Here is a 25,277-nt window from a genome sequence, read left to right as displayed (position 1 = left end):
ACCCCCCCCCCACCGGCAGGGAAAAAAAAAAAAAAAAAAAAAAAATTAAAAATATCAGGCGAGGGAAGGGGAGGCGCGGGGTCCCCCCTCGCAGACTTCCTCCAAGTTGGGAGAAGCGGGAGGGGGAGCGGGGCGGCCGCCGGTGCCCGCCCAGCCCTGCCCCTCCGGCAGCACCGGCAGCACCGGCAGCACCGGTCCCCGCACCGGCACGGGGAGTTCAGTGCGGGGCAAAGGAGAGGGGAGGGGGGGAAAAAACGGCAGCGGGAAAAAAAAAAAACAGGGAGCGGGGAGGGGATTATTTACCTCCCTCCGCACCTCTGCGTCCATTACTGACTTAGCGGCAGCGGGAGCCGCCGGGACACCGGCAGCGTCCGGGCCGCGGGGCTGGGGGGAACCGGCACCGGCAGCGGGCAGGACGCGGAGCCCGGGGCCATCCAGGCGGGGCTGCGGCTCCCGGAGAGCACCGGCCGGGCTGCGGGAAGCGGAGCCCCCCGCGATCACGTTGCCGTTACGTGGGGTTAAACAGGGAACGTCTGCCCGCGGCTGCCGAGCGCACCGGGCAGCCCCGGCCCCGCCGCCAGCGGGGCCTCGGGGTGAGGCGGCTGTCACGGGGGGCGGATTCCGCCCAAACATCCATTTTGTCCCTTTTGGAAATGGAGATGGGAGAGAGGAGGGGATAAAAAAAATGCGTCCTTTTTTTTTTTTTTTTTTTTTTTTTTTTTTTTTTTTTTTTTTTTTTTTTTTACAGCGCAAGGAACCGGGGGCGGGGGGCGGCTCTGGCAGCAGCAGAACCTAAAAATAACGAGGATTTTATTATTTAAAAAAATTTATATATAATAAAATAATAATAATAATAATAACAGTAATCCCGCTGACCCCGCCGATGCGGCCCTGCACGGGCACCGGGTGGCACCGGCTGCTCCGGGGACCCCACCGCGCCTTCCCGGGGGACCCTCGGGATTTGGGGCACCCCATGGGGTGCGCAGGGAGGGTTGGGGGGTCCTCCTGCCCCTTCCCCCCCTCCCGGGGCTGCGGAAGGCGCTCCCCTTTCCCGGGCCGCTGCGGGATTATTGCGTGGAAATGAAGCAGAAATTGGCGATTTTTTTATTTGATTCCACCCCAAATCCCTCGCTGCTCCGCGGGTTGACACCTCCGAGCCCCCGGGAATGGATTCCCCCCTTCCCCCGCTCCTCCGGGCTCACCGGGATTTTGGGAGCGCTAAAAAAATAAAACAAACCGGGGGCTCCGCTCAGCTCCCGGGGGGGTTTGCGCCCCAAATTCGGCCCCGGGGAAGTGGGGACACCCAGGGACACCCAACCCCCTGCAGACCCGGAGCCCCCGAGCGGGGCCGGGCCTGGCTTCAGCCCCGGGAGCCACCGGGATGCGCGGCCGCCGCCGCCGAACCGGGACCGTGCAGGTGCCGGTGCCGGTGCCGCCCCGGCGTCCTCCCAAGTCCTGCCCGCCCCGGGGACGAGCAGCCCCCGGCCCGGTGCTCCGGGAAGGCTCCGCGCTCTCCCCTAATGAGCTGCGCTTATGCATTTCCTCATTAACGAATATTTCTAGCGGCCGAGCTGGGGGGCACCGGGACGGGCGTCCCCGGCCGCCCCCCGCCCGTCCCGTCCAACCGGGGCTTCCCGGGGGCTCGGCCGCTCCCTGCCGGCCCCGGGAGAAGCAGGAGGCCTGGCCTGGGTGTCGGACACCCCAAATCCTGCGGCCAGCCTCGTAATTCCCGTGCCCGGTGACCGTGAGACCCCCGGTTTGCCCCGGGGCTTCCCCCGGTAAAAGGCGCTCGGGCCGGGCCCGGCTCCTCCAGCCGCCCGGTACCGGCGGGCCCGCTGCCCCCCACCCCCGACGGCGCGGATTTAGGGGAGTGGGTGGCGTGTTTTGGCTCCTTGATGGAGTTTTGATCAAAAATTCATTAAGAGGCGCTCGGCGCAGCGCCATGAATATTTCAGGGCTTTTGCAAAACAACAAAGTGGGTGTTTGGGGGAGGATGCACCGGGGGAGAGGCAGCCCTCGGTGCCCGTCTCGGCCCCGGTTTGATGCGGCGGGGACGCCAGCAGGGCCCGGTCGCCTCCGTTCCGTCGGGGCCGCAGCCCCGGGGCTCGCGGCTGCCCCGTTATACGGCGGGGAGCGGCCCCGGGAGCGCGGAGATCGGTCCCGGTTGGAGAGGGCGGCCCTGCAGGGACACCCGGAGCCACCGTGACAATCCGGAGTGTCCCCGGCGCTGCCCGAGGGCACGGGACGGTCCCTGAGCTGCGCAGAGGGGTGGGGACAGCGGGGGGACCCCGTGGTCACCCGGAATGTCCCCTCGGAACGGGGACATCACCCCCCAGGGGACCCGCTGACCGGGGCTGCTGTGGGCAGCAATTAACCCCAAACCCACCCATCCCAGGCCGGCATGGAAAGGTCCCCGACCCCCAAATTGGGGTGGGGGTCCCCCCAGCACCTCCCGCCCGCAGCACAGGGGGAGGCGCCGGCTCCGAGCGGGGACAAAGCCCCGGCAGCTCCTCCGGAGCCCAGCGACCCCCGGAGCAGCGCGGACCCCCCGGCTGGGCCTGCAGGTAACTGGGATTTACTGGGCCACCTCCCGGGCAGGCTGGGAAGGGGACACAGAGCGCCAGAGGTGGCCACGCTGGGCCGTGAGTGGGGGGACACCGCGGCTCTGTCGCTCGCCAGTGTCACCCCCAGCGCCCCAAGGAAGCTGCGGGTCCCTGGGTGCCACCTTTGGGGCAGTGCCATGGGGCACGCCACCCTCTCCGCAAGGCTGGCGACAAAGGGACAGAAAGGCCGCTCTGAGGGGACCGAAGCGGGGCTGGGGACACCCCAGGGCACCCCCCGAGCCCAGTTTGGGACGTGTCGCAATGGGCGGTACTGGACCTGCAGGCACGGGTGGGATGCGCAGCTCCGGCGGCTCCCGGCGCTCCCGCCGCTGCCCTCCGGCTCCCGCCGGCCGTTCCCGTGTCCCGGTGCTGGGATGCGACGTGTCCCCCCGCCGGTGCCACCACCCCCGCCCCCCCAACCCCCGGCCCCTCCCCGGGGCTCACCTCGCCCTGACATTTCCTGGCGCTCCTTCCATGCCAGCGGGTTGCCATAGCAAATCTAAATCTTACAAACAAAACCAGGGGAGAGGAGAAAAAAAAAAAGAAAAAAAAAAAAGAAAAAAAAAAAAGCCTGATTAGCATATATTCAAATGAGCCGTGCAATAATGCAAACCATAAATCATGCAGTCATTGCTATTCAATCAGTGTCTCTTACCCCAGCCCCCGCTCCCGCACCCGCTGTGTCGCCTCACACACCCCGGGCCGGTCCCAAAGGTGGCCCTGGAGGGGACCTGCCACCCTTTGGGGGGGCGGCCCTGGGCCCAGCCCGGCTCCGGGGCTCGGCACAGCCCCCTAATCCCGCCTGGTATTTATGGCGCTCTATTAAACCGGGCAAACTCTTCCCAGGATTAATCTCCCGCCCAGGTTTTAATCTCGGGGCTGTAATCCCCCCCCTCACCCCCAGCCGAGGGAAGGGGCCCAGCTCGGCGCTGGAGGGTGTGGGGGACCCCCAGTCCCGCCTGATCCCGACCTGGGGGTGCCCAAGCGGTGCTGGGGGGGGACCCGGACCCCCCCAGAGTGTCCCCGTGGGGTGATGGCGCTGCAGGACCCTGCTGTCCCTCCTTGTCCCCCCCCAGCAGGGTGGCCGTGCCTGTGGCCGTACCCAGCACAGCAGGGGATGCTCCCGCACCCCAAAACTCGGCAGAACCCCCAAAGCCAGCCCAGCCCTGAGCTAAAACAGGCTCGGCTCAGCTGGGCCTGGCCCACACCCCCGTAAACCCCGACTTGCCCCCCAAATCCCGATTTTCAGGGGTTTTTCCTTCTCCCCCGTGCTCCGAGACCCCCGAGAGGCTTTTTGGGGTCACCGAGGGGTGGGAGCAGCACGGCTGAGCCCCAGCGACCTGACCAGACCAGGGGTGACCCGGCTGTCACTCATCTCTCTGCTCAGTGACCCCTGAGAGGTGGCTCTGAGCCTGGGGGACACGGGGGGGGGGGGGGGGTGACCCGGCTGTCACTCATCCCTCTGCTCAGTGACCCCTGAGGGGTGGCTCTGAGCCTGGGGGACACGGAGGGGGGGGACAGCGACGCTGAGACCGAGGGGTTCCGGGCACGTGCCACCCCTCCCGTGGGGACATCAATGCCGTGCCACCCCAAAGCGGGCTGCCTGAGCCCAAAAACCTCACAGCAGACAGCCCGAGCCCCCCAGCTCTTTATTGGTGCGAGGATAATAAATAGAAAAGAGCCCCTGGCTGGGGGCGCAGCACTGTCCCCTGTCCCCTGTCCCCAATCTCCGCGGGGTTGGGCCGGAATTGGAGCCGCTGCCGCCGCTCTCAGTCCTGCTGCCACCGCGTGGCACTTCCCGGCCACTCCCGCTCGCTGGGGACACGCTGCTGGCGCGGCGACAGGCGCGGGGACAGGAGGGGACAGCGCCCAGCGCCACCGCGCAGGACACCGCGACAGCGCCGGGCTCCTGGCCGCGCGGGGGGCACAGCCGAAAGGAGGGGGCCTGGTGGCATTTGGGGGCGCCGGGGAGGGGGGGGACGGGTCTCAAGGATGGGGACAGTGACCCTGCAGGTGGCACCGGGGGCACGGGGGGGCTTCCCGAGGGGCTGGGACGGGGGAGGAGCGGGGGGCTGCTCCCCCGAGAGGGGTGTTCCCCCTCCCCGCACCCCGCCGGCCTCGCTATCTCTGCCAAACGTCCACGGGCTGTCCCCTCCGCGTGGGGACAGGGGGGACAGGGACCCTCTGCTCGTCCGGCAGCGGCCGCGGCGGCCCCGGCGCGTACGGGGGGAAGCCCTTGGCGAAGTCATCGCGGGGCTGGAGGTCGCCAGGGGCTCGGGAGGCTTCGCTGAGGGATGCCAGGCTGGCCAGGGGGGGCTGGGGGGTGCCCGGGGGACAGCCCAGCCCCGGCGACACCCGCTCCGACTTGATGCTGATGGCCTGGTGCTGCGGGGACACGCCGGGGACAGCGGCTGGCTCCTCCGCGGGGACGATCCGGCTGCTGGCCCTGCGGCGAGAGGGGACGGGGTGAGGGGATGTCCCCGTGTCACCTGCCGGGGGTCACCCCTAGAGGGGTTGAGAACCCTCCCCAAGTTCTTGTTCTGGACTGGTTCTGGCCCAGTTGGGCTGCTGGGGGGGGACGGGACATGGGGACAAAATCCATGGGGGAACCCGGCTGGGAATAACTGGGGGTGCTTTGGGGTGACTCCCAAGAGCCTCCTGGTGGGTGGGGGGCTGCCCCTCGGTACCAGCAGCGCCCGTGGCTGGGAGCGACACCCGTGGGTGCAGCAGAATGGGGTCACCCTCGCCTTGTCCCCCCCATCCCCTGCCCCAGGGCCACCCTGTCCTTACCCCAGTGCTGCCATATCACGCCTGCCCTGTCCCCCTTGTCCTGCCTTGTCCCCTGCCCTGTCCCCCCTGTTCCCTGCTCTCTCTTACTCTATCCCCACCCCATCCCCTGCTCTGTCCCCTCCTGCTCCCCGCTGTCCCCCCTGCCCTGTCCCCACCCCATCCCCACCTTGTCCCCTGCCCTGTCCCCACGCCAGGGCCACCCCATCCTCACCCCAGCGCTGCCATGTCCCGGGGGTGCTGCCACGCTGCGGGGGGCTGCAGGAATCCGGGGGGCGGCGGGACCTCGCCAGCCCCAAAATCTGCGGGGTGGGAGGACACAGTGAGAGGGGAGGGTGACAAAAGGAGGGGACAGCGCTGTCCCGAGGCTGAGGGATCGCCACTCACCCGCCTGGGCCGGGCTGAGGAAGGGGAAGCCGGCGAGGCCGTGGCTCGGGAGGCCGGAGCTGCCCGGGCTGAGCACGGGGCTCAGCGTCTGCAGGGCGGGGTACAGCGGCCGCTGCGGGAAACGGGGGGACCCCAATCGGTTCTGTGCCCCAAACCCCCGGGGGACCCTTCCCCACCCCTCCCTGAGCCCCGCAGCAAGGCCGCGGAGGAAGGGGCGCACGGGAGGAGCGGGGTTTGGGGAGGGGACAGCCGCGTGGCCTTGGGGACAGCTGACTCACCGCCGCGCTGGCACCGCTCCGGCCGCTCGCCACGCTGCCCTGGCACTCGCCACGCCGGCCCTCGGCCCCCAGGAACAGCGGCGGTGGCGTCTTGGTGGCCAGGGCGCGGCTCAGGCTGGCGGCAGGGAACAGGGGGTAGCTGAGCCCTGGGGGACAGAGGGACAGCAGGACGCACGGATGATCCTCGGGGGATCCCCGTGGCGGTGGCCGCGGTGGCCGCGGTGGCCCCGGAGCCGCGGGCGGCCGTGTGTGCCTGCACGGTGCCGCGCTCCGGCAGAGCCACTTCCTCCAGGGGCCACCTGGGCTGTGACAGGAGGTGACACGCCGAGGCAGCGGCTGGATGTGGCTCTGGGGCCACAAACGGGGGACAGCGGCTGCAAGTCCCCTGCTGGGGGGCACCCCCCACCCGGATGAATGTCCAGCGCGCCTGAGGCCACCAAACTGTCCCCACCAAGGATTTGGGATGCTGCCTGTCCCCGTGCCGTGCCACCTCCCACCCCGGGGGGGTTTCTGCCCAAACCCCGGGGTTTGTGGCGTTTTTGTGTCACCCCCAGGGGATGAGCCCCCCGTGCCGGGCGGTGCCGCTCGGGAGGGAGCGGTGGGCACGGGCTGAGGGCACAGCTGCGGGCAGGGCGCCGGGCAGGGCACAGGAAGCAGCTGGAGCGAGATCGGGCCGGTGTTTCCACAGCTGCGGCCCCGCTGCTGCCCACGCAGCCCCGGCCCCGCGCCCGGGAAGGCCCCGGGAGAGGAGCTTTGCATGCGGGGCCGGGCGGGGAAAATCCCCGCGGGGCGCGGGGGGCGCCCGGGGAAGGGATGGGGTGGCAGTGGCAGGGACAGGGGGCCCAGGTCGGGAATGGGGTGTCCGGGGTGGGGTGTCCGTGGTGGGGATGGGGTGTCCGGGGTGGAGATGGGGTGTCCATGGACAGGAGGAGGTGCCCAAGGTGGGAATGGGGTGTCCATGGTGGGGCGCTCATGAAGGGAATGGGGTACCCAGGGTGGGGTGTCCATGTTGGAAATGGGGTGCCCATGGTTGTAATGGGGTGCCCGTGGAAGGGACAGAGTGTCCACAGTGGGGATGGGGTGTCCATGGTGGGGATGGGGTGTCCAGAGTGGTAATGGGGTGTCCAGGGGGGTGACGGGGTGCCCGTGGTGGGAATGGGGCGTCCATGGTAGGGTGCCCATGGAGGGAATGGGGTACCCAGGGTGGGGATGGGGTGTCCGTGGAAAGGAGGAGGTGTCCATGGAGGGAATGGGGTGTCCATGTTGGAAATGGACACCCCATGGTTGTAATGGGGTGTCTGTGGAAGGCACAGAGTGTCCACGGTGGGGATGGGGTGCCCATGGAAGGGTGGGGTGTCCAGGGAGGGAATGGGGTGCCCATGGTGGGAGTGAGATGTCCATGGTGGGGTGTCCATGGAGGGAATGGGGTGACCATGGTGGGGATGGGGTGTCCAGAGTGGTAATGGGGTGTCCAGGGGGGTGACGGGGTGCCCATGGTGGGGTGCCCATGGAGGGAATGGTGTACCCATGGTGGGGACGGGGAGTCCATGGCAGAGATGGGGTGTCTGTGGCAGGGATGGGGTGCCCAGGGCAGGGATGGGGTGCCCAGGGCGTTGATGGGGTGCCCAGGGCAGGGATGGGGTGCCCAGGGCGTTGATGGGGTGTCCATAGCAAGGACAGGGGCCCGTGGTGGTGACAGGGTGCCCAGGGTGGGGACAGGACACCCACGGCAGGGTCCCTTGCCCTGTACCCACCCCCCGTAGTGTCCCCGAGCCTACCTGGGGGCAGTGGCCCTGGGGACCGTCCCGGTGGCTTTGGAGCCGCGGCTCTGAAGGCGGGAGAGCGGCCCTGGCCCTGCGGGGAGCTGCTGCCGCTGCCCTCGGTGGCCGGGGACGAGCTGCCGTAGGCGGCCTCGGGCAGCGGCACCGGGCTCTGCAGGGACACGCGGGGGTCAGGGACAGCCACCCTCGGGACCCTTGGGGACTTTTGGGGACACGCGGGGGTCAGGGACAGGGACCCTCGGGACCCTTGGGGACTTTTGGGGACACACGGGGGCCAGGGACAGCCACCCTCGGGACCCTTGGGGACACACAGGGGCCAGGGACAGGGACCCTCGGGACCCTTGGGGACTTTTGGGGACACACGGGGGCCAGGGACAGGGACCCTCGGGACCCTTGGGGACTTTTGGGGACACGCGGGGGTCAGGGACAGCCACCCTCGGGACCCTTGGGGACTTTTGGGGACACACGGGGGTCAGGGACAGGGACCCTCGGGACCCTTGGGGACACACAGGGGCCAGGGACAGGGACCCTCGGGACCCTTGGGGAACCTCAGGGACCCTTCAAGACAAACCAGGGGTCAAGAAGGACGTAGGGACCCTCAAGATGAACCAGAACCCAAGAACAGGGAGGGGACAGGACACTTGGGGACCCTGGGGACCCTGCAGGACAGACCAGAACCCAAGGACAGGGAGGGGACAGGACCCCTGGGGACCCTGGGGACCCTGCAGGACAGACCAGAACCCAAGGACAGGGAGGGGACAGGACCCCTGGGGACCTTGGGGACCCTGCAGGACAGACCAGAGCCCAAGGACAGGACCCTTGGGGACCCTTCAAGATGAATCAGAACCCAAGGACAGGACCCTTTGGGGACCCTTCAAGATGAACCAGAACCCAAGGACAGGGAGGGGACAGGACCCTTGGGGACCCTGGGGACCCTGCAGGACAGACCAGAGCCCAAGGACAGGACCCTTGGGGACCCTGGGGACCCTGCAGGACAGACCAGAGCCCAAGGACAGGACCCTTGGGGACCCTGGGGACCCTGCAGGACAGACCAGAGCCCAAGGACAGGACCCTTGGGGACCCTGGGGACCCTGCAGGACAGACCAGAGCCCAAGGACAGGACCCTTGGGGACCCTGGGGACCCTGCAGGACAGACCAGAGCCCAAGGACAGGACCCTTGGGGACCCTGGGGACCCTGCAGGACAGACCAGAGCCCAAGGACAGGACCCTTGGGGACCCTGGGGACCCTGCAGGACAGACCAGAGCCCAAGGACAGGACCCTTGGGGACCCTGGGGACCCTTCAGGACAGACCAGAACCCAAGGACAGGACCCTTGGGGACCCTTCAAGATGAATCAGAACCCAAGGACAGGGAGGGCACAGGACCCTTGGGACCCTGGGGACCCTTCAGGACAGACCAGAACCCAAGGACAGGGAGGGGACAGGCCCCTTGGGGACCCTGGGGGCCCTTCGGGATGAACCAGATCCCAAGGACAGGACCCTTGGGGACCCTGGGGGCCCTTCAAGATGAACCAGAACCCAAGGACAGGGAGGGCACAGGACCCTTGGGACCCTGGGGCCCCTTCAGGACAGACCAGAACCCAAGGACAGGGAGGGGACAGGACCCTTGGGGACCCTGGGGGCCCTTCGGGATGAATCAGATCCCAAGGACAGGACCCTTGGGGACCCTGGGGCTCCTTCAGGATGAATCCGAACCCAAGGACAGGACCCTTGGGGACCCTCCACGTGCCACCAGCGACTCACATAAAACCTGGGCCGCGCCAGCGACAGATCCACGCCCTCCCCGATCCTCCTGCCCTTGTCCCCGGGCGGCTCCGGCCCCTCCTCCAGCTCCAGCTCGTGGCTCTCCAGCCCCAACCCTTTGCGCTTCAGCGTCTGCGGGGAGGTGACAATGAGCGGGTCCCTGCGGCCACCGCGGGGCCCCGGGGGCCGCCCCCGGCCGCTACCTCGAGGATGTCGGAGTTGGTGCGGCTCTCGTGGGGCTCGCTGTACTCGGTGTACTTGAGCAGCACCTTGTCCATGTCGGTGCTGGCGTACTGGAACAGGCGGTTGGTGCTGTTGAAGATGATCAGGGCGATCTCGCAGTCGCACAGCACGCTCAGCTCGTACGCCTTCTTCATCAGCCCGAATTTCCGCTTGGTGAAGGTCACCTGAGGGGGAACCCGGGGGTGAAACTCCCCAAAAAACGGCGCCAAGTTCTCCCAAAATTGCTCCTCTCTAGGTGGTTTTGCCTCCCATCCTCCCTGATCCCACCTCACCCCTACCTGCCGGTTCCGCTGGTCCAAAATCCGGCTGATCTGGATTTTTTTTCGGCCCATTTTCGCCTCCTCCGCTGGGTTTGGGGCTGGAAGAGAGCGAGAAATGCCTGAGCCCCGCAGCCCTCGGGGCTGTCCCCAGCCAGAGTCCGCCCCAGCGCCGCCAAAAATAAGTTTGGCTGTGAAAAAAAATCGATTTTCGGAGGAAGTTTGGTCATTTCTTCTTCCGTGAAGATGGTGGCCAAGTGGAAAATGAGGGGAAATTGGGAAATTCTGCTGAGTTAGAGGAGAGAAAATCCCCTTGGCCTTGCTCAGCCACCCCAATCCATCACTCCCTGAGCACCTTTGGGTGTCGGCTGAGATCCCAAATGCTTCAGCGGGGTTTTGGGAGCAGAGTTCTCACCCCAAACCCCGGGGTTTGCTCCGAGGCTGCTCCCGAAGCTGCTCCCGGTGGCTCCGTGGGATGGGGAGGGCGTTTCAAAGGGGGCCGGGCTGGCGGCGGGGAGGGTCCCTCAAACAAAAGGAGCGTTGGTTTTAGCTTCAAATTTGGGGACTTTTTTTAAATTTTTTTTTTTTTTTTAAGCTCCAGCAGACTAAATTTGACCTCCGCAGGCCAGGAAGTGGCTGCACGAGGAGACAGCAAAGCGAAACCACCCACCCAGCCCTGCGGCCGCGTGAGCCAGCTCAGAGCAGGGACACGGGGCTGGTGACCCCCCGTGCCACCCTGCCTGCGGGGTGCCAGCACCCCCCGAGCCTGGCACAGCGCTGGGACACCCCCCTGCTGTCACCTCCCCCCCAATTAATGCTCTTCTGCCACCCCCACAGCAAGAGCCACCCCAAAATCCCTAAATGCCACCAGCGGGGCAGAACCATGGGCGGCACCGAGATGTCCCCAACGGGTCCCTCGTGCCCACCCTGATGTGGGGACAGACCCGGCCTGGCTCTGTCCCTGCTGTCCCCAAACCACAGCTACGGGGCAGGAGTGGGGCTGGGGAGAAGAGGGGTGGCAGCTCCGTGTTGGGGACAACTTTGGGACCCCCCAGCTCGGCCAGCAGCCCCCCCTCAATGCCAGGCCGGATGCCAGGGGTGCAGTTGGGGACCTTTGGGTCCCCTGATGCCCCCGGCGTGTCCCGCTTCCCCCTCTCGAGCACGTTGCCATTTTACCATCGTGCTCGCTGCTATTTTTAGCTGATCAAAACTAATTTTAATTTATGGAAGGAAATTGCGCTGCCGTTCCCACGGCCCCGCTGCCACCCTGTGTCCCCAGGCCCACGCACGACCCCCCCCGTGCCCGCCCCCCCGAGGTCCAGGGGGTGCCCAGACCACCCCGGCCCCGCCGGAAAGGGCCGAGAATTCCCTGGTGGAAAAAGCGAGGTTCTCCCGTTCCCACCATCCCTGGGGCGTTCTCCTTGCTCCGCCCGGCTCCGACACCTGCGGCGCTCCCTGGGGACACCCCCAGGTCCCCGTGGGTCCTTTTGGGGGTGGCAGTTTGGGGCTGGACCTTGGGGTTGGCACGTTTGGGGTAGGGGGTGCTGGCCCAGCTGTGACCCCCCCGTGTCCCTGCACAGCCTCAGCCTGGGGGGAGGATTGGGGGATGGACACAGGGATGGATGGATGATGGATGGATGGATGGATCCATGGATGGATGGATGGATGGATGGATGGAGGATGGATGGATGGATGGATGGATGGATGGATGGATGATGGATGGACACAGGACTGGATGGATGGATGATGGATGGATGGATGGATGGATGGATGGATGATAGGACTGGATGGATGGATGGATGGATGGATGATGGATGGACATAGGACTGGATGGATGGATGGATGGATGGATTGGACAGATGGATGGATCCATGGATCCATGGATGGATGGCTGTGTCTCCCACCTCAGCAGGCACATGAAATAACTCCAAGGATTTGCTTGGGGACAATCCCTCACAGGTCCTTGGATGCTGTGGTACCTCAGTGCCCCACGGGGTGATGCCCAGGGGGACCTGGAAGGTTCCAGAACCCACAGGGTGATTCCAAAGGGGTCCTGGCAGGTGCAAACACCCATGGGATGATGCTGAGAAGGTCCTGGAAGGTGGGGGAGGGCGTCCAGAGGAAGCAGAGTCGTATCCCTGTCCCTCCAGGGGGTGCAGGGTGCCAGGGGGTCCAGATTTTCCCTCTGGGTTTTAACTGGGATAAAGCCATCAGGGGCATCATGGGCATTGTCACCTGCAGCCAGGTGGCTCCTCCAGGGCAGGGTGGAACCCGATTCCTGGGAGGAACCTGCACTCAGAGAGGGCTCCTGGATCCCAGAGCCCCTCCTGGCATTGTCCCCACCACGGGGATGTCCCCTGAGCACCGGGACCTCAACAAATCCAAGGCTCTGGAGATTCCAAAGTTCCCAGCCTGGAGATTTTTCCCTCCGGTGCTCCTGGCACCCGTCAGGCTCCGCTGCCTCTCATGGGTGCTCACACACACCGGGATTTGGGCTGGGATTGGGATTGGGATTGGGATTGGGGTCGGGATTGGGATCAGGATCAGGGTTTGAGTTGGGATTGGGTTTGAGATTGGGGTTGGGGTTGGGATTGGGATTGGAGTTGGGATTGGGATCAGGATCAGGGATGGGGTTGGGATTGGAATTGGGATTGGGATCGGGGTCGGGGTTGGGATTGGGGTTGGGATCGGGATCAGGGTTGGAGTTGGGATTGGGGTTGAGATCGGGATCAGGGTTGGAGTTGGGATTGGGGTTGAGATCGGGATCAGGGTTGGAGTTGGGATTGGGGTTGAGATCGGGATCAGGGTTGGAGTTGGGATTGGGGTTGAGATCGGGATCAGGGTTGGAGTTGGGATTGGGGTTGAGATCGGGATCAGGGTTGGAGTTGGGATTGGGGTTGAGATCGGGATCAGGGTTGGAGTTGGGATTGGGGTTGAGATCGGGATCAGGGTTGGAGTTGGGATTGGGGTTGAGATCGGGATCAGGGTTGGAGTTGGGATTGGGGTTGGGATTGGGGTTGGGATCGGGATCAGGGTTGGGGTTGGGATTGGGATCAGGATCAGGGTTGGGGTTGGGGTTGGGATTGTGGTTGGGATTGGGGTTGGGGTAGGGATAGGGATTGGAATTGGGATGGAGTTTGGGGTTGGGATTAGGTTTGGGATTGAGAACGGTGTTGGGATCAGGATGAGGGTTGGGATTGGGGTTGGGGTAGGGATAGGGATTGGAATTGGGATGGAGTTTGGGGTTGGGATTAGGTTTGGGATTGAGAACGGTGTTGGGATCAGGATGAGGGTTGGGATTGGGGTTGGGATTGGGATCACTCCCACCTCATCCCAACCATTCCCAGCACCCCCAGCGGCCTCACCCCGACCCCCCGTGCCGGGATGGGGTTTATAACCAACCCCCCGCACCCTCTGTGCCTTTAGGGGGCATTTGCACAGTGCCAGGGGTGTAAATTCCTAATTTCCAGCTCCTAATTAGTGAGCTGACACCAAACGAACCCCGAGAGAGCCGCGTGTTTTTCCCGTGAGCCACTGTGGGATCCCCAGCACCACAACGGGGCCTCCAGCACCTTCACACCCCTGGATGGTCCCAGAAATCCCAAATCCACCGGATTTACCCTAAAATCCAGGCAGCTGGGGCATTAAAGGAAAAAGCTGCCCCAGGGTCTGAGCGCTCCCCTAAAACACCCCCGAGTCAGGGTCTGGGAGCTCCCCAGGGATTCATCCTCCCATGGGGAGCAGAAAGAGCAGGAAAGGGGTTTTTTACCAAATTATGGGGGTTTTGCTGCAAATCTGAGAGCTGGGGGTGACTGGGGGAGGAATTGGTGCTCAAAGAGCCGCCTGTGGCGTTTAGCAGCTCCCAAAAAGCGTTTTGGTGGAGGAAAAAACACAATTACAGCAGGGAGAAAGAGTTTCCATCCCAAAGGAGGGGAAAATCTGAGCCAGGAGTAGAAAAATCCCACAGGAGGGAGAGGATGATGATGGGACCAGGAGGGCAGCGGGGCTGGGAATGGGGGTCTGAAATGGGGTTTGAAATGAGGGTTTGAAAAGGGGATTTTAAATGGGGGTTTAAAATAGGGGTTTGAAATGGGGGGTTGAAATGGGGTTTGAAATGGGAATTTAAAATGGGGTTTGAAATGAGGTTTGAAATCAGGGTTTGAAATGGTGGTTTTAAATGGGGGTTTGAAATGGGGATTTAAAATGAGGGTTTAAAAGGGGGGTTTAAAATGGGGGTTTGATATGGGGATTTAAAATGGGAGTTTGAAATGGGGTTTTGAAAAGAGGGTTTGAAATGGGGATTCGAAAAGGGGGTTTGAAATGAGGGTTTGAAATGGGAAATTGGGTTTGAAATGGGGGTTTGACATGGGGATTTTAAAAGGGGGTTTGAAACGGGGTTTGAAATGGGGATTTTAGGAGCACCAGACACAGAGGGCTGGGCCCAGAGGGACAATTCCAGCCCTGGCCCCGTGGTTGGGATCCCCTGGGAAGGGCTGAGCTGGTGTGAGCAGCATCCCGAGCCCAGCGCAGGGAAAAGTCAAAGTTGAGCACGGAGTTTGTGCCTCTTGCTTTTTATAGGTTGTTTAAACAAGTGACCAGTACAAACCAGCACGGGGCTGGCCGCGCTGGGTGGGGACTGGGAGCTGGGAGGAGCCAGCTGGGAAACAGGGCAAAGGTGGGGATGCGGCTCTGAGGGGTTTTTGGGACCCCCACGAACTCCCCAAACCCCATCCCCTGCTTCCCAAATACCCAGCACCCATAAAACCCCTCAGGTTTTGGGGCTCTGGGGGACACTGCCACCCTCCAGCCCCGCTGTCACCGTCACTGTCACCCCGGGGGTGACACAGAGCGAAAGTCCCGGGCGCTGCCACGGCCCGGTGCCGACGGGCGGAGGATTTTCGGTTCCAAAATGAGTGTGAGGAAGGAGGAAGGATTGAAAAGGCCCCAAAAACGAGGCAGCTCCCGGCCCTCGGGAGGATGGATGGACACAGAGACCCTTCTCCTGCCCAGGGTGCCAAATCCAGGGGAGGAACTCGCAATTGCCACAGGATTGGGCTGGGGTTAATTTGGGGGGTGGTCCCCAAATTGTGTTTGGGACACTCAGGGCTGGCCCCGCGGCTTTGGCACACACACCTGGTTTGCTCCTGACAATCCTGCGGGGATTTTTGGGAAGCGGAATGAAATTCAAGGGGTGTAAATTGTCCTGATTTCCCCCCAAATGCTTCTGGGTGCCCCCACAGCAGTGTGCCAGGCTTTGCAGCGCCCTCACCGCTGGCAGGATCCCTCTCCCCTCGCACCGAAACCTCCCAAAAGTTTCCCAAAATTTCCCAAATCCGCTTTTTTGGGATGTGGTGGGTGCCCTGGGCTTGGGAAGGTTTGGGATCCTAAAGCAGACCTGAGGCCTGCACGCACATCCCTCCTTCCCCAGAGCTCCCGGACGTCACCGTGACGCGTCCGGCTGGCAGCGGGGCCGTGGCACAGCGCCAGGGCCGGGCTGGCCGGATGGGCACCCACGCTCCTGCCCCAGCCGTGCCCCCAGGGATGCCCGTGGGGGTCCCCCGGGGCACAGCCCGTGGGCCCAACCCCGCTTTCCTGCCCATCCCGAGCTTCCACAGCAAGTCATTCCCTGGGAAACTCCAGAGCTGGCAGCGCTGGGAGAGTTTTTCTCATTAAAAGAGTAAAAAAAACCCCGAGGATGGGGACAGGGACGGGGACAGGAACAGGGACAGGGACAGGGACATGCTGGCAGTGGCTGTGCTGGGCAGGAGGATTTGGCAGAGGATCCACCTGGCTCTCCACGGGTGCCAGGGGGACCCAGGTGCACTGGGACACTCTGGAGGTGCCACATGGACATGCCACCACCCTGGAGATGCCACACGGAGGTGCCACCACCCTGGAGATGCCCCTGGCAGGAGTCGTGGCCGTGTCCCATAACCGGGCTGCCACCAGCACGTGCCGGGAGCAGCCAGGCCGCTGTGCCACCCCAGCGAGGTGACAGTGCCATCGGCGGTGACCAGGCTCGCCGTCACCGCTGTCACTACAACCACACCGAGCCAACAGCCCGCCGGTGCCGTGCCTCAGTTTCCCCCAGCGCCCTGAGCTCCGCCGCAGCCCCCAGAGGCGCCGGTGGCCCCGGGGGTGGCGGGGAGGTGGCGGCGGGGCCGGGGCAGGGCGGCTGCCACCCAGGCTGCACTTTTGGGTTAAACCCGGGCGTTCCTCCCTGCGCAGACACGAGTAAAAATAACCGCCCCGAGCTCGGCGCAAACCACAGGCTTTTTATAGCCCGCCATCCCGAGACGGCGGGGCGGGGGCCGGGGCTCCGCCGTGCCCAGAGCAGCCCGCCGGGCGCCGGCCCGGCCGCACCGGCCCCTCCCCGGGCCGGCCCCGCTCCCGCTGCCCGTGCGCCCCGACGGTGCGGCCGCCGGCACGGGGACGGAGCCGCGGTGGAGGAAAAACGGGGTAGACAGCGGTGCTGTCGTGTGTCACCGTCCCCTCGGCTCGGTGCCGGCGACAGCGGAGCGCGGGACCCCCGGTGCCCCCCGCGGGACACGCACCTGGGCAGCGGCGCGTCCTGCTGGCGGCTCCGCGCGCTCCCGGCAGCGCAGCGGGGCGGCGGAGGCCCCGGTGCTGGTGCCGGTGCTGGTGCCGGTGCTGGTGCCGGTGCTGGTGCCGGTGTCGCTGTCGGTCCCGGTGTCGCTGTCGGTGCCGGTGTCGCTGTCGGTGCCGGTCCCGTTCGTGTCCCCGGAGCGCGCGCTGCCGCCGCCTGGCCGAGCAGCGCCGCTGACATTTGCATAGCCCCGCCCACCCCGCCGTAAGATTTGCATACAGCAGCCGGGCTGGTCAGCCATTGGCTAGCGGCCGGTGTTTATTTGCATGGACACGCCCCCGCGTGGGTGAGGGGCGGGGCGAGGGAAAGGGGCGGGGTCGGGGGTTCGGGGCGCTGCAGGTGGGAAAAGGGGAATTCAGGGAATATCAGGGAAATCAGGGAATATCAGGGGAATCAGGGAATATCAGGGGAATCAGGGAATCAGGGAATATCAGGGAATCAGGGAATATCAGGGGAATCAGGGAATTCAGGGAATATCAGGGGAATTCAGGGAATATCAGGGAATCAGGGGAATCAGGGAATATCAGGGAATTCAGGGAGTACCAGGGGAATTAGGGGAAATCAGGGAATATCAGGGAATTCAGGGAATCACAGAAATCAGGGAATCAGGGGAATAAGGGGAATATCAAGGGAATCAGGAAATATCAGGGGAATCAGGGAATTCAAGGAATTCAGGGAATTCAAGGAATTCAAGGAAATCAGGGAATCAGATCCCACCCAGCCCCACATCAGGGACATTTTTGCCCCCTGGACATCCTCGGGGTCCTGTCCCCACTCCCAATCCTGGAGAGATCAGGAGGAAATCCTGGAGAAACGAGGAGTTTCTGGATGAGGCTCTGAGGCTTTCAGGACGTGACATCTTCCTCCGAGCTGCTTTTAAAGCTGGCGATTTACAGAGTGCAATTAGCAGAGTGTTAATTAGCCTCGCCAGTAATATTAATTGATCCTGAGGAGCGGCTGGGGGGAGAACAGAAGAGCCGGCAGAGTCTGAGGTGACACATCCAGCCCTGGGACACTTTGGGGACACTCGGGGTGGCTTTTTGGATGTGGGACATCCCTGTCCTGTCCTGCCCTGTCCCCTCGGACTGCCCAGGGTCTGGCCCGGGTCAGGGCCACTCCCAGCCGTGCCAGGCAGAGCCGTTTTTGGGGACAGGGACCCCGCGGTCCCCCCGGCTCAGGGGGTGCCCGGCTGCTCCTTCCCGGCTCCAAAGCTTTGAGCTCCCTCTTGAGGATCTTCCTGCCCCAAAATCCCGGGATTTTGGGGAGCCTGGGGTGCAGATGCCCTGGGATGAGAGCGGCACCCCAAGGGACACCAGCAGAGGACACGGCTGAGCTCTGTCCCTGCCCAGGACACGGCAAAGGGACAGAGATGCCGTCACCAGGAGCTGGTTTGGGGACTTTGGGCCGAGTCCCAGGGACTGCCACCCCCACCTCCTCCCCCCCCTTTCCAAAAATGCTGGAAACGAGCCTGGAGCCAAAAACTCCTGCTGCTGCCAAGGCCAACACGGCGGGACTTCAAAATAGCCCCGGGTCCTCCGGCCGGAGCCCAGGGTGGCAGCGGGAACCACCCACGCGGGACGGGAGGGACAGCAGGGACAGCAAGGGACAGAAAGGGACAGTAGGGACAGAAAAGAATGGCAGGGACAGCAAGGGACTGCAAGGGACAGAAAGGGATGGCAGGGACAGCGGGATCAGCAAGGGACAGAAAGGGACAGCAGGGACAGAAAGGGATAGCAGGGACAGCAGGGACAGCAAGGGAGGGCAGGAAAAGCAAGGGACAGCAAGGGACAGCAAGGGACAGAAAGGGATGGCAGGAAAAGCAAGGGACAGAAAGGGACAGAAAGGAATGGCAGGGACAGAAAGGGATAGCAGGGACAACCGGGACAGCAGGGACAGAAGGGACAGAAGGGGACAGAAGGGACAGAAAGGGATGGCAGGGACAGCGGGATCAGCAAGGGACAGAAAGGGACAGCAAGGGACAGCAGAGACAGCAAGGAACAGCAGGGACAGCAGGGACAGCCAGCGCTGCTCCTCCTGCGGACAGAAGGATCGGCTCGGTCCAAACGGACAGAAAGGGATGGCGGGGACAGCAAGGGACAGCAAGGGACAGCCAGCGCTGCTCCTCCTGCGGACAGAAGGATCGGCTCGGTCCGGATCCCACAGCCCGGCCCGGGCACGGCTGCTGGCACCAGGATCGGGACGCTCAGTGGTGGCGCCCGGTGCCAGCGGGACCCCGATGTGTCCCCTCGTGTCCCCTCGTGTCCCCGCGCCAGGAAGCGCGGGGCCTTTCCCAAGGTGCCAGGCGACCCTGGGGGTGAATTTCCCGGGGTTAATCCTGTTTGAATCCTCCCCCAGCCCCAGGGGAAGGCGCCGATCCCACGGGAGCGCTGGGATTCCGCTTCCCAGGCTATTCATAGCACATGGGAAACTCGCGGGGGTCCCAGGGGCCGGCCCGGGGGTCTTTTCTCAGCCTGCCGGGACTGGGAACGTTTCGGGAGCTCCCCGGGGGCTGCAGGGGACAGTCCCGGCGCAGGTGGAGGCCAAAGGTGCCTCTCCCGGGGGATGCGGGGATCGCGGTGCCCTCGTCCCACACCGGGGGGGTCAATCCCGGGGTTTTCCCAGGGAACGGCAGCGCTGGGAATGCGGGAAGCGGCTCCGTGGCCGTCTGTCCGTCCGTCCGTCCCTCCTCAGTCCCCACCCCCGCTCCTCCCTCCGCCCTCGGGAGGCTCCCGGGGCCCCACCGGGGGCGGAGCCGGCCCGGGAGGGTCCCGGACCGGAGGCAGGACCGGAGGCAGGACGGGCCCGCCCCGGCGGACGCCGCGGAACGGAGGCGCTCCCGGCTCGGTGCCCGTTCCCGGTTCCCATTCCCCGCTCCCATTCTCCATCCGGGCTCCCGCAGCGGCGGCACCGAGGAGTCGGGGAGCACCTTCGGCACCCCCGGTTCCCCCGGTTCCCGGTGCCGGTACCGGCCCCGCCATGCCCTCCGCGTACCCGCAGCGAGCCCTGACGGTGCTGCTGCTCTTCGGGACCTTGTCCGCTGCCATGGCCCTGCTCTCCTCCAGCCTCATCTTCCAGCTCCCGTCGGGCCGGGCCGCTCCCGGTGGCGGTCGCGGGGCGCTCCCGGAGCCGGTGGCCGCCGCTCTGCTGCCGGTATCGGCCGTGCTGGCCGCGCTCTGCCTGGTGCTCAACGTGAGCTGCCTCCTGCTCTGCCTCCTGCACGGCTACTGCAGCACCGAGCTGTGCCGGGGGCAGCCCGGGCCCGAGCGGTGAGAGCACCGGGGAACCGGGGCTGGAGCGGCGGGGGGGCTCGGGAGAGGCGGGGACCGGCGCTCGAGGGGCTCGGGGATGCTCGGGAGAGGCAGGGACCGGGGCTGGAGGGACCGGGGGGCTCGGGAGAGGCGGGGACCGGCGCTCGAGGGGCTCGGGAGAGGCGGGGATGCTCGGAGGGGGCCAGGGGAACCGGGGCTGGAGGGACCGGGAATGCTTGGAGGGTCTGGGGGATGCTCAGAGGGGTCTGGGGATGCTCGGAGGGGTCCGGGGATGCCCGGGGGGGTCTGGGGGATGCCCGGAGGGGCCGGGGGATAGGGGGTCGGGAGAGGCGGGACTGGGGCTCGTGGGGACCGGGGATGCTCGGGAGAGGCGGGGACCGGGACTGGGGGGGCTTGGGAGAGGCGGGGACCGGGGCTCGAGGAGGATGCTCAGAGGGGTCTGGGGGATGCTCAGAGGGGCCGGTCAGGAGGGAAGGGCCGGAGGATGCGGCAGGATCGGGGAATGAGGGGTTCGGGGTGCCAGCTCCTCTGGTGCCCCAAAATCCCCGTGAGGATTTGCTGGGTCCCCTCCGAACGGGGGTTGTGGGGAGCAATCGGTGGAAAATGCCCCAAATTCCTCTCCGTGAAGCCCAGGGCTGGAACTGAGCTCTTTAATTTGAGTTTCAGAGACTCTAGGAATTGGGACCAGCAAGTTTAGACCCGGCTGCACAATCCAGGGGGTTGAATTTCCATGATGTGAAACTCCCAGCGTGTTTTGGGGGGGAGTTCCAGGGGTCACCTCAACCCCCAGGGGTTGTCACTGCTGGGGTGGCCACCAAAATGTCCCCAGGGCTGGGTCATTAACCCCAGCTATGTGTTGATTTAATCATTACCAGCACTTTTTACACCTGCAGAGTTATTCCCAAAGAAATTCCTTTTATTTTTTCCATGGATCTGGAACGGGCTGGGGGGGCTCCTGGCCCCGCACCCGGGTTAAAACTAAAAAACAGCTCGGGGATAATCTGATTTTTAAAGGGTTTTGGTGACAACTGGACTTGGTGGGGTGGCTCACGCAATTTTGGGACCTCTGTGACTTCAGTCAAAACTCACTGAAAGGGAATGACGACGTTTCCACGGCTACTTTGTGTCCCTAATTAGAGAATCCAATCAGTCCCGGCTCTGCACGGAGCACCGGGCTGGAGAAATTCCAGCAGCGCCTCCTCAGCCTCTTCCAACGCTTCATTAACGGAGGAGAGCGAAAATATTTCCCTAAAAACACAAAAAATTCCCACAACAAACTCGGCTTTTTGTGGGAGCTGGGAAGTTAACAACAAAAAATTCCCCTCCACCACGAGCTGTGAATTTTCCCGTGATCCCGGCCTGGATTTTGGGCTGTAAATGCTCCTTTTGGGAGCTGTGAAGTTGAAATTTGGGAATTGTGTGGTCACAGGTGAAAAATTGCATTCCCAAAACCTCCCAGAGCAAAGCGTGGGGAGGCTCTTCCCCAATAATTTGAATTTCAGGAGGATTTCTGCGCCTCTCCCCGCTGCGAGGATTCCTTTCCCAGGGAATCTCCAGCAGATCCCTCCCCCGTGCCTCAGTTTCCCCAGCTGCACTCCGCGCAGAGCGGGGAGGAAAAGCGGGATTTGGGCCATGGCCAGGAGGTGGCGGTGATGTCCCCGAGCTGTGCTGGCTCCAGACTTTTCCTGGGCTCAGATCAGAGCCAGGAGCAGTCCTGAGCTCCTCACTCCAGGGATTTCCTGGGCTCAGATCAGGATCAGTTCTGAGTTCTTCCCTCCAGACTTTTCCTGGGCTCAGATCAGGGCCAGGAGCAGTCCTGAGCTCCTCACTCCAGGGATTTCCTGGGCTCAGATCAGGATCAGTTCTGAGTTCTTCCCTCCAGACTTTTCCTGGGCTCAGATCAGGGCCAGGAGCAGTCCTGAGCTCCTCACTCCAGGGATTTCCTGGTCAGATCAGGGCCAGGATCAGTTTGGGGTTCCTCAGCCCCAGAAATTTCCTGGGCTCAGATCAGGACCAGGACCAGGATCAGTTTGGGGTTCCTCACTCCAGATTTTTTCCCTGGGCTCAGATCACAATCAGTTCTGAGTTCCTCATCCCTGAGATTTTTCCTGGGCTCAGACCAGGATCAGTCCTGAATTCCTCACTCCAGATTTTTCTCCTGGGCTCAGACCAGGATCAGTCCTGAATTCCTCACTCCAGATTTTTCCTGGGCTCAGATCACGATCAGTCCTGAATTCCTCACTCCAGATTTTTCCTGGGCTCAGACCAGGATCAATTCTGAGCTCCTCACTCCAGATTTTTTTCCTGAGCTCGTATCAGGACCAGCATCAGCTCTGTGTTCCTCATCCCTGAGACTTTTCCTGGGCTCAGATCAGGACTGGAGCCTGCCCAGAGCTGTTTTCCCTGCCAGGAGCCCTTCCAGAGGTTCTTTTCCCTCTTTTCCCCCTTTTCCAGGGCAGACTGGTTCCTCCTGGACAGCCGGAGCGTCCGGCACGTGGCCATCGGCCTCTTCTGCTGCGGGCTCTGCCTCTACCTCACAGGCAAGTGTCCCCCAGTATTCCCAGTGCTCCCAGCCCAGCCCTGCACTGGTTTCTGCTTTGGTTCACAAATGGCACCACCAGCTCCTTCCCACAGTGTGAAAATCCCATTCCAGAGGCCCAGGCTGGAATTTTGTAGGGGCTGGAGGGGTCCAGAGATGGGAATGGAGCTGGAGAATTCCTGAGGGGGCTGGAGAATTCCTGAGGGGGCTGGGAAGGGGCTGGAGAATTCCTGAGGGGGCTGGAGAATTCCTGAGGGGATTGGAGAATTCCTGAGGGGGTTGGAGAATTCCTGAGGGGGCTGGGAAGGGGCCCAGCCTGGAGAAAAGCAGGATCAGGGGGACATTCCCAATCCCCACAAGTCCCCAGCAGGAAGGGACAGCCAGGAGGGTCCCAGGGGACACCAGGACAGGAGGGGACAGCCCCAGGGAGCTCCAGGTGGGACAGCAGCAGGAATTTCCTCCTGGAAAGGGCGGCCAGGCCTTGGAAGTGCCCAGGGAGGTTTGGGGTCCCCATCCCTGGATGGACCCAGGGGTCCCTGGGTGGGCAGGGGCACCCAGAGGGGCTCAGCCACAGCTTGGACTTGGAGCTCTTCTCCAGCCTCAACCATTCCAGGAATTTCCAAATCCATCCCTTTTTATTCCAGGCTCCTGAGCTCTTTTCCAGTCTCCTAAGCCTGTCCCTGAGCTCTTTTCCAGGGGCTCCTGAGCTGTTCCTGAGCTCTTTTCCAGCCTCAATCATTCCATGAATTTCCAAAGCCATCCCTTTTTACTCCTGGCTCCTGAGCTCTTCTCCAGCCTCAACCACTCCAGGATTTTCCCAAAGCCATCCCTTTTTCCTCCTGGCTCCTGAGCTCTTTTCCAGTCTCCTAAGCCTGTCCCTGAGCTCTTTTCCAGGGGCTCCTGAGCTGTTCCTGAGCTCTTTTCCAGCCTCAACCATTCCATGAATTTCCAAACCCATCCCTTTTTACTCCTGGCTCCTGAGCTCTTCTCCAGCCTCAACCATTCCAGGAATTTCCAAATCCATCCCTTTTTCCTCCAGGCTCCTGAGCTCTTTCCCAGGGTCTCCTGAGCTCTCCCTGAGCCCTTTTCCAGCCTCAGCCATTCCAGGATTTTCCAAAGCCATGCTTTCCACCCCTCAGGGTGCCCTGTGCTCTGCTCCCCCTGCAGCTCTGGCCCTTTTCATGCTGCTGCTGTTCGAGCTGGAGGCTGGAATTGCCAGCGCCTGCATCCTCACCTCTGGAATTCTCGTCCTGCTCATCTCCCTGCTCCACGTGCTGCTCCGTGCTTCCCAAATTTCCCAGATTTCCCAAGGCTCGGAGCCTTCCCAAGCCCTGTACGAGAACGACTCCGCCCAGCCCGGCGACAGCAGCGACCTCAGGAACGCGGCTCCTGCCCGGCCCCGCCCCGAAATCCACCGGGAATTCTCCTTCCCACCTTTCCTGGAGGGCAAATCCCAGCCGGGCTCGGCTTCCAGCAGCAACCTGAGCTCCAGGAGCAAAGAATTCCACAGGGAATCCCAGTGGGAATTGTCCAGGAGCAAAGAATTCCCCAGGGAATCCCAGGACTGGTCCAGGAGCAAAGAATCCCAGGAATTGTCCAGGAACAAGGAATTCCCCAGGGAATTCTATCAGGAATTGTCCAGGAGCAAAGAATTCCCCAGGGAATCCCAGGACTGGTCCAGGAGCAAAGAATTCCCCAGGGAATCCCAGGACTGGTCCAGGAGCAAAGAATCCCAGCAGGAATTGTCCAGGAGCAAGGAATTCCCCAGGGAATCCCATCGGGAATTGTCCAGGAGCAAGGAATTCCATCAGGAATTGTCCAGGAGCAAGGAATTCCCCAGGGAATCCCATCGGGAATTGTCCAGGAGCAAGGAATTCCATCAGGAATTGTCCAGGAGCAAGGAATTCCAGCAGGAATTGTCCAGGAGCAAGGAATTCCCCAGGGAATCCCAGTGGGAATTGTCCAGGAGCAAAGAATTCCAGCAGGAATTGTCCAGGAGCAAGGAATTCCATCAGGAATTGTCCAGGAGCAAAGAATTCCATCAGGAATTGTCCAGGAGCAAGGAATCCCAGCGGGAATTGTCCAGGAGCAAGGAATTCCCCAGGGAACCCCCATCCCAGGACTGGTCCCGCACTCACAGGACACTCCTGGATTCGGGGCTGCTCCAGGAGCAGGGAAAACCTTGGAATGTCATCGCCAGGGGAATGAGGAATGTGATGTCCCACAGAGCCACCAAGGACTCCACGCTGGTGTGAGGGAAATTCGGGATTTTCCCCGGAGTTTCCTGGGATTTGCAGCTCTGGGGGAGGAGTTGTTGCTGGTTTTTCACAGTTTTGGGGTTTTTTTTTTGTGGAAAATTCCTCCAAAATCCCAGTGCTGCCTGCTTGGAGAACCCAAATCCATCCCAGCTGTGGGAAATGGGGATGGGGGGCAGAAATTGGGATTTTCACCAGCAGAATTCCACTTTTCCAACAGATCCTGGCTGATTTCCCTTCTCCTTCCTCCCTGCTCCATCCTCATCCTCAGCACCGGCACAGATGGGGGGTGGGGTGGGGGAAATCAACTTTGGGGTGGAAAAAATCAAGTTTGGGGTGGAAAAAATCAAGTTTGGGGTGGAAAAAATCAAGTTTGGGATGGAGAAAATCAACTTTGGGGTTGGGGAAATCAACTTTGGGGTGGGGGAAAATCAAGTTTGGGGTGGGGGAAATCAACTTTGGGGGGGGGGAAATCAAGTTGGGGGGGGCAGGAAGGGGGTCTGGGGTG

General features: G+C 63.1%; 2 protein-coding genes across 2 annotated transcripts; one reads left to right on the top strand and one right to left on the bottom strand.

The window, feature by feature from the left end:
* Window positions 1-4,217: 4,217 nt before the first annotated feature.
* MEF2B (myocyte enhancer factor 2B) lies at window positions 4,218-16,803 on the bottom strand. The gene is made up of 9 exons (XM_041425436.1): window positions 16,654-16,803; window positions 10,121-10,200; window positions 9,803-10,006; window positions 9,600-9,731; window positions 7,834-7,987; window positions 6,056-6,201; window positions 5,778-5,889; window positions 5,605-5,692; window positions 4,218-5,049 (listed from the first exon to the last, which is right to left on the bottom strand). Exons 2-9 carry the CDS (start codon window positions 10,172-10,174, stop codon window positions 4,725-4,727), a joined length of 1,215 nt encoding a protein of 404 aa, XP_041281370.1. The 5' UTR covers window positions 10,175-10,200; window positions 16,654-16,803; the 3' UTR covers window positions 4,218-4,724.
* A 2,879-nt stretch (window positions 16,804-19,682) lies between these two features.
* On the top strand, window positions 19,683-25,005 carry TMEM221 (transmembrane protein 221). Its single transcript, XM_041425123.1, has 4 exons — window positions 19,683-19,972; window positions 22,430-22,515; window positions 23,682-24,033; window positions 24,601-25,005. Exons 1-4 carry the CDS (start codon window positions 19,683-19,685, stop codon window positions 24,767-24,769), a joined length of 897 nt encoding a protein of 298 aa, XP_041281057.1. The 3' UTR covers window positions 24,770-25,005.
* The last annotated feature ends 272 nt before the right edge of the window (window positions 25,006-25,277 follow it).

Source organism: Onychostruthus taczanowskii, unplaced genomic scaffold, assembly GCF_017590055.1.
Source record: "Onychostruthus taczanowskii isolate IOZ18803 unplaced genomic scaffold, ASM1759005v1 scaffold112, whole genome shotgun sequence".
In the NCBI taxonomy this organism is placed as follows: Eukaryota; Metazoa; Chordata; class Aves; order Passeriformes; family Passeridae; genus Onychostruthus; species Onychostruthus taczanowskii.
Note: the sequence above shows the minus strand (reverse complement) of the source record. Positions and strands in the feature narration are given on the sequence as shown.

Bases quoted from the DNA above. Each gene is read 5' to 3' on its own strand.
- MEF2B (XM_041425436.1), bottom strand. From the start codon at position 10,174: ATGGGCCGAAAAAAAATCCAGATCAGCCGGATTTTGGACCAGCGGAAC. The intron at 10,007-10,120 runs GTAGGGGTGAGG...GTTCCCCCTCAG, and splicing joins TGGACCAGCGGAACCGGCAG to GTGACCTTCACCAAGCGGAA. The intron at 5,890-6,055 runs GTGAGTCAGCTG...CGTTTCCCGCAG, and splicing joins GGAGCGGTGCCAGCGCGGCG to CGGCCGCTGTACCCCGCCCT.
- TMEM221 (XM_041425123.1), top strand. From the start codon at position 19,683: ATGCCCTCCGCGTACCCGCAGCGAGCCCTGACGGTGCTGCTGCTCTTC. The intron at 22,516-23,681 runs GCAAGTGTCCCC...CTCCCCCTGCAG, and splicing joins GCTCTGCCTCTACCTCACAG to CTCTGGCCCTTTTCATGCTG. The intron at 24,034-24,600 runs GTGGGAATTGTC...GGAATTGTCCAG, and splicing joins GAATTCCACAGGGAATCCCA to GAGCAAGGAATTCCCCAGGG.